Source organism: Aptenodytes forsteri, unplaced genomic scaffold (assembly GCF_000699145.1).
Source record: "Aptenodytes forsteri isolate BGI_AS27 unplaced genomic scaffold, ASM69914v1 Scaffold2, whole genome shotgun sequence".
In the NCBI taxonomy this organism is placed as follows: domain Eukaryota; kingdom Metazoa; phylum Chordata; class Aves; order Sphenisciformes; family Spheniscidae; genus Aptenodytes; species Aptenodytes forsteri.
Genome location: NW_008795695.1, coordinates 2,637,424 through 2,653,598, shown reverse-complemented (window position 1 = coordinate 2,653,598; position 16,175 = coordinate 2,637,424). Strand labels below are relative to the sequence as shown.

Here is a 16,175-nt window from a genome sequence, read left to right as displayed (position 1 = left end):
GGCGAGTAGGTGAGCGGCTGTGTGGTGCTTAGTTGCTGGCTGGGGTTAAACCACAACAATGACCCAGAAAATAAAACAGGGTCTTCTCAGGGGAACAGGGATTTCATTTATTAGACTAAAAGAACGTGCTGGTGGTTAGATTTTAGCTAATGCCACTGTGTATTCCCTGTCTTGTATCAAGGTCTGGAATCTACGCCGGATTATTGAAGGAGGGAGTATATTTTATGGGGGGAGGCTGGGCGCTAGCTATGAGTGCATACCTTCCTTTCTTCTATGCTTGCTACAGTTTCACCACTTTCTCTCATTCTTCAATTGTATAAATCAACCTGGGTCCTATCCCAGCCTACCTCATATATGCCAGAATCTAGAATCTCTTACACTCCCTTGTAGGGCAGAAAGAATTACTTTTATTTCAGTTTTTTCCTGCCCATTTTTCTGCTGTTCCTATAATGGAGATCCTGTTGTGAGCTAATATCCCATTTGAAATTTGCAACACAAAGCTGGAGTTGAAAAGGGTCTCCTACATTCAGAACTCCACCCGTGAGTTCTTTGTTACTGAGAGATCTTGAGAAAGAGGCAACATAGGCCTCACTTGAATTCATAGCAGAAAATCCTTTCATATTCTAAGTGCAAAGTCCAGAGTAGTTTCCGTGGTGCATCTGGAATATGTTAGGTCGAATGTCTATACGCTGGCTAATGGTGTAGCAAGTCCACATAGTTTTGAGGACCATATTACTGTTTGAGAAAGGCAGCTATGGGAGACCTTGGTATACGTTCTTGTAATATGTTGACATTTGGTGTGTCTGTGAGCCCTCCCATTAGAGTCAAGGCTGACTCCACACTTCTGCGTCACCATAGTCACTGGCAAACGGGGCTGGCCAATCTGAGGGCAGACCTGTGCCCAGGTGCACAGCTTTAGCTGGAGCTGGTCTCCGCTTGACTGACTTCACAGAGTGAGCTCAGATCTTTTTTCAAAAGGCTGAACAGGCAAGTTTCTTTCAGTGTGATACAACTGCCATTTGAAGCTGGTAAGGCTGGGTAAGCTCCTGATGACTGCTTTTCATAGAACAGGGTATAACTCAGATCTAAATTAACAACTTATCCTAAACTAATAACTGATTACTGGTCCAAAGATCTTCTCTTTTTATTACAAAAAAAAAGCAAAACAACTTCACAGAAAATGCCTTCCAAGTCTAAGAAAATGACAGCAGTTTACTTGTAACACCTGCACCTTCTTCCTATTGTCAGCCAAGTTCTGCAGAGCTACAAAGATCTTTTTGTTCCTTTGAGACTTTGCAACAGATTTAAGATGTTTCATGTAATTCACTAGAACAGAATAGAATAGTTTTCTTACGTTTCATGCAATTCACTAGTTTTCTTATGGTGTTACAAAACTGCACTGTGTTAGAGATACAAATAAGAGATGGCCTTTCTTAACCAGATGGACCCAAAATACCTAAGAAAATTATTTACTCTTTACTCATTACTACAAATATACCCGTACTCTTTCAAAGCTCCAAGACAGATGTCAAGAATTCAGGAATTCTTAACTCTAAGCCAAAGGAATATCTGCAGAGCACAAAGGAATGAAAATTTCTAATACTGTGCTCAGACAAGTAGAGTTTTTTTTAATAGGTAAATTAATATATGTTAGCAAGCCTTGCATCTCAGTTGAGACTGCTATTAAAAATTCCAACGCTTTTCAATTTTATTATAATTCTGCGTACTAACAGTAGTAAACAGAACAACATATATCAAATCTACACGTCTTTGCTCGGTTTTACCTATGTACAGAGAATTATGTACTGTAACATACCACTGAATTCATTATTAGAAATGGAATGTATGATTTTCTCTTTTCTAAACAACTTATTTTACTTGCTCAATTTCATGTTCCAAACAAGCTACTTAGTCTGAATGCCAACAAAAGTGTCTCCTATGCGCTTCTCTTGAATGGTACATTATCACTGACCAGATTTTTTAAACTGGAAGCTCTCGTTAATACTAATTGTCCCATTATCGAGGTACGTTGCTGAGGTCTTAGGAGCTACCTAGGAAGCAGGTTATAACACAGGAATTTTGCCTTTCATTCCTCTAACCCATGCAATTTTCAACTCTGGAGGATGCAAAGTGTGAGAAAAAGAGACTCTACTTGCTCTTTTACCAAATGCAGGAGCTGGCAAAAAGCTAACTATCACCATTTGAGGTAAGAATAAACCAGCTCCTGGTGACTGCTATCATCAGAGGCCATCCTCACAGTGACAAGCAAAGGGACTAAAATGTGATCTCAAATGTGTCTTTTATTAGATTCACTACTGTGAAAAAGCAAAGACCTCAAGGCTGATGTGAACGATGATTTCAACAACAGTTCTTTTGCTTCTTACATGCAAAGATAATTTTCATTCATAACTTTTTCTTCCTTACCCCCATCCTACTCCCGCATGCTATACTTTATTTCTTGCCAATGGAGAAAGAAAAGAGTAGAGAGAAAAAAAGTGATAAAAAGGAGATTCATTTAACGATACCATGAAATGTAATACAGATAGGGCTATGTTATCTCTCTGTTGCTCATTGCTGTATGTGGCAGAAGAAAAACTCCATTCATAACTACTCTGTCATTTAATGACCTTGAAAATACCTAAAGAATACTCCGTCCTCCAGGAACACTTTTCTGTTTTATATTACAAAATGCAGCAGAAGTTTATATACACATAAATATTCCATAAATGTACTTTACCTTTTTGTAAGCAAGATTGGCAATGTGAAATAAATGCAGATGAATACAATATAGATTTGAAAGGCAAAATTTGCAGTTGCACCATGCATTTCATTTATCAATTATTCAATATTGCATTGCATCACTCTTTACTTAACAAGATTTACCCTTACAAGCCAGATCAGTAAGACCTTGAAATCAGATCAGCATGTTCACTGCAAATTTACTTGAGAGTGTGCCGTCATAAAAAGCCTGAAAAGGTCTAAATAGGGAGTAGCCAAGAGTTATCACAACAGAGAAAGACCAGGTGAAATATATTTGGAATAACTGATTCTCCATTTAATTGCTTATTAAAATATTTACTACATACTTCTTGCAATCAAAGTATCTTGCATTTGTTCTTACAGATTTTCAAGTCTGTGTCTTAAAAAAAAACCCACACGAACATAAATCAGGGTTTGCAATGAGCTTTGACTGTTTGACTAAATGCAATTGCAAACACAGAATTGCAAGCTATTGAAGAGAAGGGTAACCTTAGATATTGGCAGTTGTTATAGCTGCATAACACTCAGTTGCTTTTAGTTATGAACTATGCTGTGACGTAAATTGTCTGGGTTTTCTTCTCTTCTCATGACATTTTATTCACCTTTGAATGTGAAAAGTACATTTCATTCTCCTGATGATTCAGGTCTGTATAAAAACCCGAAATATTTAAACCTAGCTTTCCCTTTACACTTCTCCTCACTTTCTAGTCTCTCTAATTCATCCATGTCATTTAGTTTAAGACATTTATTTACAATCCAACCTTTCCATCCACACGAGACTTCTACAGCAAAGACTAAGCTGGACGGAGGCCAAGAATAGTATAGAGACAGAATTAGAGGGCTCAATAACATTCTTACATGCAGGTATACACGCAAATTAATTTGGATAAAAAGTAGTCTTTTTCCTACCATTTAATAGTAATCTATATTGGCTGTAAATTGCCTCCATTCTTTCATTTTTTTCTTTTTTTAATTGTATGACATGTTGCAAATTGTATCATGCCATTTTATCCCAAGAATTTAGATTTATTAAAATTAAGGGCTTTTTATGTGTTATTTGTACTGCATCTTACATCATTATAGCTTAATAACATATATATATGCAGCTCCTGCATTCTTATAATTTCAAAGCTGGTTTAAGTCGAGAAAATTATTTTTGTATCAAGCTAAATATCCAGTTTCTTTTGAAAAAGAAATCCCATGAGTTTAGGCTTAGCAATAGTATCATAAGTGTATTAACTGATATCAGGAATGTTCTACGAAGCATTTTTTTTACAATGTTATCAATTATTGCCTATTGACAATAGACAATTTCTTAAATTAAACCACTAATTTAAGTAAATTTGACAATGTGACATTTTAAGATTCTCCATATTGTGCATCAATTGCTGTGGTACTAGTTGGGTATAAAGTGACAACAAATTTTTTTAGTTTGGTTTTACAGGTTTTTCTATCCATGTTTTCACTGGTCTTAAACTGCCTGCTTAACAGTCTGCTAAATGGAGAACAAGATTCTAAAGCTGAATTCACAACCCAGAAATGTTTTCTGAATTACTTATGGCCTTACTTAACAAGTACAAAAATCTCTGAGACCAGGTACTTCTAAATTTCTGGAGTACATATATGATATTCCAGAAATGCAGAAACACTCCTCAGAAATAGCAAGTGTCATTTTAGAACTGAATGTGATCACAATTCATGTCGTAGGGAGCCAAATCTGACAGATATGCCAAGGAATTCAATGTCTCAAATACTTACTAAAAATATATTTTCCCACTGGAACAGGCTAATGAATGCGTTTTTCCTTCTGCTTTAGCAGCTTGCACTAGACATTAATGAATTCTGCCTTGAAGATTTTCAACTATTAAAACAATTTTGAATGCTGACTTAGCCTACCAAAACATTTGCAATTTATTTCTGTTTGATCTACAAGTTATACAGATATACTCTCTTAATCATTAAACTCTTTAAGAAAATTATTGAATCATATGGGGTTTGTATCTCTCAGGAATCCATTTAAAAGTCTTCCCAGTTTAATGGTGAAGCACTGTTACGCTGGGAAAGAGTTTTAGTAATCAATGGGGTGCATACTTTCATGCTTCAGTACAAAAGAAGCAGGAAGTACAAAAGTGAAAACCTAAGATGTAGTACATGAGAATTCTAATTGATCTATCTATTAGATTTCATTTCCTCCCCATGACAATAAAAAGATACAGTAATTGCTATATTTTAGCATAAGAAAGAATATCTTTTTACATAACAGTGTTTCTGAAATCTTGGTGGAAAACCATGCACTATAAACTTCTAAAGTCTTCTGAAAGAATGTCATGTGAGGTATACCAAAAAGTCTTGCTTAAAGACAGAAAATGAAGTTGTAGTTTTATTCAAAAACCTGAACTGCACAGACACAATAAAATCACCATTTCATTGCTTGGAACATTATATATATTATAAAAAGTAAAAGAGAAAATGGAATGACTTTATTTTGAATTTACTGACTATTTTTTTACTAGAAGGATTATAGTAAGATTTGCCTACATACATGCATGCTTTCTCACTGGTATAGCCAATTCAATAGTAAAAAGCGTAACACAGAGATAGACAACTCAAGTTTTAATTACCTCTTCAACACTGGCATGTACATAACTTTCTCTAACTTTAAGGACACACGTAGTAAAAGGAGCATCAGTACCAGGCATAACACACAGCACAGCAGTTTAAAAACTTATCTTGGGTAACAGAAAATCCTTTTTCTATTACAATGTGCCTAAAAAAAAAAGTTAAATGCATGTGAAAAAAGAGTACAGACAGGACCTTGTTTAAAAACCCCCTCATTTCACAAACAAACTGCTAAATACGGAATTTCCATTCATAGGGTGATTCAAAACTCAGGACAAAGCCCTGGGCACCCTAACAAAACTTTGAAGCTGGCCCTGCTGCGACCTAGGGGGTTTGGAGCTGATGATCACAAGGTCCCTTTCTTTCTAAATTATTCTATGATTTCATGAAGTACATGAAATTTAATGTACCTAGATAAAAAAAAAAAGAACTGAACCTGCTGAGATTTGAATGTGAAATTATAAAGAATTATTTATTTCAGATTTGATCTCCAATTTCTCAAGAACCAAAGAGAAAACAAGAAGTTCTGTTGAAAGCAAATATTAGCAGTAGTGCTTGAAGTTTCAGAACTTCTTAATAGCTAAAACCAAACTATTAAATTTATTGAAGTCTTCAATTTATTGCATAAGATTAAGATGCTGTACAAATTTTCTTAGTATTTTTTTCTTAAGAAAAACTCCTTTGATTCTTTCTATGTTATGCTTATTTTTCAGATATGTAACATTATACCACTTGTAGTTCACCTGTCAACGGATTTCCTCTTCTTGTGCAAAGAGTAAAGGTTTCAACATTTCTAGGTCGTAATATTTTTCATCCTTTCATTTTGCATTATAATGGAAAGTTGTAAAAACACATATATAAAGAAATATTTAACTGCATTTTGTACATAGCTTGATTATGCTACCACAAGACTTTGAAAATTATTGTCTCCTTCAATAAAATATTCAATAAAAAAGTATAAGCATATGTTGGTGAAGCATGTCTGGTGTGTTTTGATATTACTGCATGAAATATGTTTACGAGTAATACATTCATTATTGAATCATATTATATTTGGTGCATTATTTCATAAAGCTTCTGCTTTCTGCCATCCAAAGAAGAATCTCAAATGTCAAAAGAGAAAACATCCTTGACCATTAAAATTCAAAACACAAATAGATTCAAAAAAGCATCTTTTATAACAGGTTCAATTTCAATATTTTTTCTTCTACCCCATGTTTTTGGAAATGTATATATAACTTTAGCTTATATAATTTGTCCATTGTAGAAAATATTTTATGTTAATATCCTACAAATGCTGAATTATAAGTCCAGGAATAATTTAGTTAAAAGACTTGCAACTCAATAGAATATCTCCTGAAAAAACAAGACCTAGAGACACTAGTAAAGTTCAGACATTTTGTTTTGTTGTTTGGGGTTTTTTTTCAGAAAAATAAACAACAGAAGACATTTTTGTTTTTTAAGAAGAATAAAAGGTTGTCATTTTGAGTAGCTACCTGAACTTAGTGCATTAAAAATTATGTCAGAATAGGCATTCTTTGAGTATGTTGTTTTTAGGGCATCGCTACAGATTAACATTCTCAGATTCACCAGTCTCTAACATGACTACACTTAATTTTATATTAATAAAATGCTTTTAAAAAAAAACAACCTTATGTAAAAAAATACAAATTTATTCAAAATAGGTTCCATATTTACTTTTACCATTATTTTATGAAGTTTACACTTTTAAAGAAAAACTTGAATGATTTAAAAATACTTTTTCTTTCTAAACTACAATTTTCTCCTCCTGTATTTTTTTTAAGTCTTCAATAATAATCTGTTTTGCAAGGTGTAGTTGTAAAGATGCTGCACCTTTACTATCTGTAAGCCCTGTTATGTGAACTTCTCCAAAGTAATTTGATGCTACAATTTTTTACAGATAAAAGAAATTCTAAATTACCTGGGCATTACTCCTTTAGCAGCTTCCTTAAAAACTCAGAAAACCTAGAACCTTTTTCAAATGTTGCTAAACTGAAGCAGCAAGTAGACTTGCCTTTATCTGTTTTTTAAGAAGTATTCCCTATTTATTGAGGTTTTATATAAAATAGTAATAATTGAATTTTAAAAATTTTAAAAATATAAGAATTTAAAATTCTACCAAACCTTTCCTAAAAAAAAAAAGCAATAGCTGAAAATAGATTAAAAAAAAAATAAATTCAGTCTTAAATCTGAGAATTTCCAAACACAAGAACAATCACAAATATTAAACATGCTACATGTATGAGGTGAATATCATATCACAAGGCTCTTGATCTAATGAAAGGACAGAAAGAGAACATTGTGAATACCTCTTAATAGAAGAGTGCATTGTTTCCCTTTCATGATAGAAACAGATAGGGGAGTAATACTTACTGCAGTTCAGAGGAAGCAAGAGAGAGAATCGGAAGAGAGCGAGCGCCTATTGGCTACGTAAATCCCAAAAAGTATATGTCTCTTCTCTAAAATGACAGTGACAACCATCACCCCATCCCATAGGTGAATTTCCACAGTAATCTTAATATGGGATTGGGTTTTTACTGTATTCTTCATGTTGCTCTACCACCAGTAAATTGAGTGGCACTAGAAATGCAGAGACTGTTTTTTCTTTATATTTCATTCTTATATAAATATTTAATGCTTTGAAAAGAAAGACATGTTTCTCTGTCTGTCTATCTGTAAATGTGAAGAAGGAAGGAAAAACTGCTGGAGTTTTAGTGGCTGTACCCATCTTATGCTGAGTTAGACTGATTGCGGAATAAAGTTTTTTGCTTTCCTGTTGAAGACATCGAAAAGTTTTCAGAGAGCATTTCTTTTTCAAGGTTCAAGCACATCTCCACAGTGTTTCAGGTTTCTCTATGAGCTAAGTGCCTTTCATTACAAATACATTATTTGCTGCCTGTGAACCAGAATTACTAGTGTTTATAATGCTGTTAAGACAAAACAAGACCTTGATGGCTTCTCTAGTAGAGTTATACCAGTGGCGCTTTCTGAAGGACTGAAGGGATCTGAAGAACTGAATCTTACATTCTCTCATCCTGTTTCTTCCTTGGAAAACTCAATACTGCTTGAAAGGGAAAAATAATGCAGGTTTTTTCTCATGAAGTCTTTGCTGATTACTCAGAAACTGATCAGTGAATGTCCTTTTTTAAAAAAAATAAAATTACGCAGAAGATTCTGGTAAGACAATTCTTCCCAGCACAGGCATCTTACACCTTCTCACTGGTTTCTTTGTGTCTACAGAGGAAAGCATGGCAAATGCTCTTCACTGGTTTTTATCCCCTTCTTGACGATGGATGGGCAATACCCTACACTCAGGGGTTTACCAGCTGTCTGGCTGAAGGGATGCAAACTCTCCTTGGAGAACGAACCTTGCCAATATTATCCTCACTCTTCAAGATTAGTGGGCTTCTCTGCACTACTAACAGGGTCATAAATGTCTGAGGGCACTGTTAGCCCTGCCTGTCCCTGCCCACCCACCTCCCCTCGGGACTCTGGCCCACAGGGAGCCCCGCTGCACCGTGACTGTAAAGTGAAGCTATACAGAGATTCATAGCTAGCCTGCAACAAAATAATTTTCATATTCAGAAGAGCACCTAACAAGTGCAGAAAAATCTGGCTACCATTTGCTCACTGATCTCTTGGTGAACTATGATAGTGTTGATTATGACTTTTAAATCCCTAAATGGCCTGAAGTTGGTGTATCAGAATGATTGCTTCACTTTCTGTGCTCTCCTTCAATAGCTGCAATCAGCACAGACTTTCAAATGAAATCTTCTTCATTATAAAAGACAAAGGGGAGGGAATAGGGAAACAGATATTCTTGGCTACAGCTCCAAGACTCTAGAATTCTCTCCTTAATTTGATCTGAAAACAGCTCAAACTAGTACAGTTTGAGACAAAAGCCATCTTTTGAGGGATTCTTTGAAGAAACCGGCAGCATTTTTCCTAGATGAAGAGAATTGCAGGTTGTTTGAATAGATTTGCACAGAATCCATTTCATACTGCTTAATTTTTTCTGATTAAACTTATTTGTATTTACTGGACGATTGATTACATAAGAATGCCTAACAACCTTGGTAAGCATCTATTGTATTTTTCATATAAATAAAAACAGACAATTATAATCCTACTTGTAGAAGGTTTTGTACATAGTTATTGGGTCATAATTATAAGAAAATTAATGACTTGTTAGCAATAGTAGCAATTCCTTTCAACAACTTTTTGAAACATTTATTAATCATTTATTAATGCTTTATTTATAAACTAACTTCTGTAGGCACATTTCCACAATGTTTGTTTCATTTAAAAATACAGTCTTCATTCATTTTATAAGTTTATGGCTGTTCTCTGTGACTGTATGAAGACAACTACACTATTCCTTCTGGTCCTAGTAGAGAGGGACCAGAAGACCCAGTTTAGCCTTGAGTCTCTGTATTGGAAGGCTAACAGTCTTCCAGGCACACCTTTCTCCTGCATGCAGGTTTTTCTGCCTCTTTCCGTTAAAAGATGGTCTTGGAATTTACACATTACCTACATTGTGGCAAGAAAGGGCTGCAGTGCTGTTTTATCACTCCTGAGTTAAATCAGTCTGATAAAAAGACATCCTGTAAAATTTCAGCATAGTTTATCACTGGCTGCTGGGAAAAAATCATGACTCATGCATTATGTATGCATCATTACTTGAGATGTGTAAGCAGTTAACTGTGCCTGTGTAAACAGCATTTATGTCTGAATCTTAGCCATAAACCTGTCCCTAACATGTGACAGAGGGAAAAAGTGATTTTGTTTCCATTAAGGAATATTGACTGACTATAAAAATTATGATGACCCAACTACAAATCATAATACATAATACCGACTGTGTAGTCTCAACATCCTCCTCACTCAGCTGAGAAGATGTTGAGGCATGGTAGGAAAGTGGTCCTTAGTTACATGAGCACAATGAGAAACTGTCTCAAACACATGTAATATATTTTTATCATTCAAAACACTTAAAAGTATCCTAAATGTCTCAAAACGTATAAAGAAAAAGAGAAAAGCCTTCATACTAAGAAAAGCTTCTTTAAAAATCCTTTCAGGAACTGAAAATAGGGATTTAGAAGAGGATATCTCAATGTTATCCTCCCATGACACTGTAAGTAGGCTAAAACATAAATGGAGAGAGGTTTAAACAGATGTTTTAGAAAACTTGCTGAAACCCTCTGAATGCTCAGGAAACAAGCAAAGGCTCAATTTTTCAGAAAGATTCCAGTTACATTTAGCAGTATTTTCATTAAAAAAAAGGACACTAATATTGCTTTTTTGACATCTCCATCTGAAAAGACTTTTTCTGGGCTGTTCAGTCTGTGTTTTGGTAACACATCTTGTTTTTCTGGTTTGGCCCTATAGTACCTCACAAATAGAACAAGTTTTTAACTCATTACGGATTATCTGCAAGAACAACTGATAAAGGCAACCAGGTTCCTTTTGATTTCGCTGTCAAATTACATAATGCAGCACCAACAAGATTTACAAAAACAAGATGCCTCCTGCTTAGCAAATATTTGAAATTCTGAAGTAGTTTTTGATTTCTAGAGTAGTTCAGAAATAAATTCAGAGAAATATAGGAAATACAATCACAATCTTTCTATGCAGGGGTATACACATAGAGATTTCAGAAAACAGCATGAATTAATTATGGATCTAGAATTAATTTAATATTGTCCACTGTCCTCTCAGTAAAGTTTACCGTCCCAATATTTATCTATTTACTAAGTATATCTATTTGTAGACCAAGATGACTTTTCAGGTTGTTTTCATATTTACTAGTTTTTGTCATCACTTGGAGTAGTCTCTGATAATACATACTATTAAGAGGTACCTTTAAGATGTCCAAAACCAGTGTGACCTATTTTGTTTTTTCAACCAAATCTCTCAGCGCTACAGTTGGGGGACAATGAAATGAAGAGGAAAATACATGCTTGAAAGAAGGTAAAACCCCTGAAAACTTCTAAGCAAGAAAGGAGAATAAACTGAAAAATGTAAGGCAAGTTGCACAAAAGGAAGATATGGGGAAATAACATGACAGCATGCAGGAACTAATACAGCCTTTTTCTCAAAGCCGCTGTATATTCAATTTTAGTAGGGATGGCAGCAGAGATCCTAAATACTCACAAAATACTTCACAGTGGTATTGTCTTCATAAGGACTGCAGGTATTTGTACCTGCCACTCCACTCTGTTTTTAGAATAAACTACCATACAATTCAAACAGATATTGTACTAAAATAATTCCAAGAAGATCAATTCACGTTATACAGAATATGTATCTCCAAAATGAGCTGTATACAACAACTTAAAAACATGTAATGATGAAAGAATATTTCAAAATCAAAGTGTGAACTTTTAAAGAATGCAGCTCCAGTCAACTCTAATAACAACAAGGGTCTGTCAAGTTATACATCTTTCCTAATGTAATCAATTAATCTTTTAATAAACTTCACATTAAGAGAAATAATAGGAAAGAAAGTTTTATGGGGAGTAAGGTAAATACACTGTTCTACAAAGTTAACACTGAGGACTTTTTTTTGTTCTGGCTTTACATTTAAATTAGGCAGCTGTGTGACTGCACTCTGTAGTCACAGGGTTTCTTCTCATTTGACTACATTGCACCCTACTACACAGACTGGTCACTTCAGGTTTTAGTATTTGGTATATTGTAGTTTTCATCAGAGAAATTTATTGCCAATTCATTGAAGGAAGTAGCTATGAGAAAAAAAGTCCCAAACTTCTCCTGAAACATAACATGAAAAGATGGGAAGAGATACACTGATGTCCATTAATGCGTATGCCCTGCAACTAGAGAAAACACATTGTCTTCTTTAGATCTTCTGGTACTGAAAGAAATACAAGCTGTACTGGACTAAAATGAATGCTACTGTGATTTACAGTATTACATTTATACACATAGATACTGTGTTTGTTTAAGAAAAACAAAAGGTAAAAAGTCATTATGTTTCTTTGAATACATGTTAATCACATGATCATTGTCTGTTTCTTTGAAATAATTCTGTAATTTGGAACATGCTAGTGCAGAATTTTTGTGTGTGGATTATGGGATGTGACAGGGAAAGAGACAACACACATTAGATCATTTGCTACGTTTTTTCTCCCATCACTGCTGTATCACTCCCACCCATAGCTGCAAAACCATTCACCTTCTGCTGTATAAATCAGAAGACTGTTGGGGCTGCTTTAACTTGCGCTACCTGTTAAAAATATCAAAGGGTAAATATGGATGCAAGGGATTACTCATCTGTTGAATGTATTTTGTTAACATTACTCTGTACAAACACCCCATCTCAGCATGTACTTAAAGAACTCTTATCTGTTTGGGGAGGCTTATACTCTTTTCTGCCTTAGAGACATGCAAAGAAAGCATAGATCTGGCAAGGAACTGGCCCCATTTGTAGCATCCCCACTAATATAGTAGATAGATAATAGATATACTATCTAACAAATGCATTTAATGTTTGTTGAACAATACTTTATAGATATGCTTTTGAAACAGACATCATGAATATTAACAGGTATTTAGAAAGGCTACTAAGTAGCTCAAAATCAGTAATTAATGCCCAGGATTAAATATCACATAATAGCTTACTTAAAATTTTTAAGTTAACTGCATATGTAATGCACATTCTCAAACTAACTCCTCTGTGATTTCTACTCTTTTTAAAAATTTGTAGCTTCAAAAATATTCTTTATATCTACTTGACTGGACAGTGAAAAATGCAAAATAATTGTAAATTTGTTCACCAAACATTTTTCAAACTAAAAAGTAACGGTTGACTTTTACAAGATTACAGTAAGATTTCTTATTGGTGTAAAGAGGTCTGACTTCATTAATATTAACTGAAGATGCAGCTACTGGACTAAAAGTAATGGAGAAACAAAGAATCCGTTAACATATACTCACATTCTTTTCCCTTGACATTCTTTTCAGTTAAAATACTTGCTTTTTTTTTTTTTTTAAACTTACTTTGAACTCCATGGGAGCGAACTATTTTCCAGGTTTCTGAAGCTATCTCTTTTACATCCACTTGGTAATGATGAATGGGCACCCCTCCATGTGAATCTGGCTTATTGAACAAAACTTTGGCAGAGGTTTGTGACAACTCTAAAACTCGTACTCCATAAGGATTTGATGGCACATCTAAAAAAGTACAAACGTCAATTTAATAATCAGCAGCTACTAGACAGACCTAAACAGTTGATAATCTACCCCAAAAAGTGTCCTTAGCATCTTGAAGGGAGAAAAAAAAATATTTAAAATGATTTAATAATGTTTGATTTAGATAAGCAACTTAAGCTTTCTAATACAGAGCTGTAAGAAAACCACATTTATTTTCTTGTATGCTAAAGTTATGCAAAAACATTTTCCATTTCTGCCTTTGTTTTATAATATGATATTTTTTAATAGCTAATTTTGTCATAGGCAAATGAAAGAGATTAGTTTGTTTACTGTATAATTATGTAAAAGATAATAACAAACTTTAAATCAAATTTAACAAGAGGAACAGTTATAGCTAAATAGATCATTCAAAGTCTGAATTCTTCTAAATGAGATTATGACAAAAAAATGTAGAAATAATTTGGCCGTTTTTATGAAACTCTGAAAAACAGCTGAAAACATGAATCCTTTTTTTCTTTTTTTGAAAGACTGGATTCCAAGCTACTAGCAAGGAATATTAATTGAAGGTTTCTATTCTCTTTTCAGTTTAAGAAATAATTTGTGGAATAGTTTGAAAGAAACATTTTCTCTGAAATCAAAAGCAAGTGCATATCTTTCAAAGCAGAAAAGAACTATGAAAATAAAGCAGGTGTCTGTAGGTGTTGAGACGCTAGATATGAAACAAAAGCAAAAAATTAAACTTGGGGTATGTACATCTTTAAAAATACAAACATTATGTTACTTTTACAATGTATGACCGAACTAACACAGAAGACAAAAGACTAACTTTTCTAATTGTTGTACATTTTAAACTGTTATAATTACAAAAAATTGTATTGAAAATACTAGGAAGAATTTTAGTTCTGTGGACAGAAGACCAGGGATTTGAAACACCATTAAAAATTTCTCTTCTGATACATCTGACAATGATTTGCATACCTGCTTACAGATTTGACATTGCTTTTGTCTCTGTGGTATGGAAGATATTTTTATAAGGACATGCAAGAATTTGAGCCAAAGCCTATCATTTGGTTAGTGGGTACTGAACCATTTACATAAAATGTAGTCTTTATTCAAAGGCTGTCAGACAGTTGGGAATAAAAAGAGAATCAATCTGAGTCACCCAGTATTGGTACTTGAATGAAAATGAGGCAAAAATTTCTATAAAATATTAAAGAATGGGTTTAAGGACATGTTCAGCCACGAATTCTCAAGAAAAGGACACCTGCCAAAGCTGCTCTAAAAGGGCTGATTTGTATAACCTTTTAATAATCAGGCACCTAAATTTTTCCAGAAAAATTCTCTAACAGTTGTCTGAGTTGAGTGTCTTAAAGCTAATATCATACCTCTGTGAATTCTTACAGTTAGCATTTCTGAATATAGGTCACCTGAAACCTCCAATGCTTGGTGCTCATTGGGTTAAAACCAGCATAGATTTATTTATGTGGACGAACAATTTTAATATCTTTTACTTAAAGACAAAACTGTAGGAATCCATGATGTTAAAGATTTGAGTACAATGCAAATCTCAGCTTGAGGGATTCAAACCCTCAAATCCTTTCTTATTCCAGGACACATTCACTTCACCAGGATATGGGATGTTGCAGGAAATTTTCACCCTTCTTAGTGAAGCTGTATTACTCTGCAGAAAGGAGTTCAAGATTCATGGTCAGACAGAATGTGACCAAATGTAACTAGTATGCTATGCATCCAGGAGAACACAGACCTGGGTTTTGAATCTTTTTCTAAATTGATCAAAAAGTTAGGTTTTTTTACAAAAAAGAAAATATGTTCAAAAATACCATACAGATTTTTTTCTGTGATCACACGGAAGAAGAATTAATTCTATGAGTTGCTTGCTAAGTAAACATTGACCCCAAAATCAAAGAAGGATGAGGATTAGAACCAGTTTGTGACCCCTCTCCTCCATATTCTCATTACAGCTGAGAGCAATATTTTTTTTTCCCCTGCTAGCAACAGTACCTTAAGCACCATTCTGTGTACAGATTCTTTCTCTCCCTAGCTCAAATGACTGTTCTGAGAGGGGTGGGAAAAATACAACATAAGAACGCCAGAAAAGCAATCCAGGATACCCAAAGTAAAGCACCATGGCGTTGTATGAGTGATGTGGATACCAGTCACTTGGGAAGATGAATATAGCTCTGCAGTACTGAATATGAATGTTCTTTGGATTTAATCGCAAGCTAAAAGCTGCTGTGGGTACCTACAATATTACAAATAGTTTCTAAACACTTTTATTCCTTTTCTGTTGTTAAAAGAGTTCAAAATGAAACAAAAAAAAATTGTTTAAGGTTGAATGAATATTTAATCTCACTCAGACTATTTTTATGTTAGTTTTTGTATGCTCTTTTTATAAGGCAATTCACTGTTACTTCAGTTTGGATCAAAACAATTATTTGGTCAATGATATTGTTCTGGTTTCGACTGGGATAGAGTTAATTTCCTTCCTAGTAGCTGGTACAGTGCTGTGGTTTGGATTTAGGATGAGAATAATGTTGATAACACACCAATGTTTTAGTTGTTGCTAAGCAGCGCCTATACCA

General features: G+C 34.2%; 1 protein-coding gene across 1 annotated transcript in view; it reads right to left on the bottom strand.

Annotated features, from left to right (window-relative positions):
* The window catches only part of NCAM2 (neural cell adhesion molecule 2), a 156,168-nt gene that overhangs the window by 58,529 nt on the left and 81,464 nt on the right, over positions 1-16,175 (bottom strand). The window contains exon 12 of the mRNA XM_009283059.1: positions 13,420-13,593. Coding sequence (XP_009281334.1) covers positions 13,420-13,593 — 174 coding nt within the window. The remainder of the gene's footprint in view (positions 1-13,419; positions 13,594-16,175) is intronic.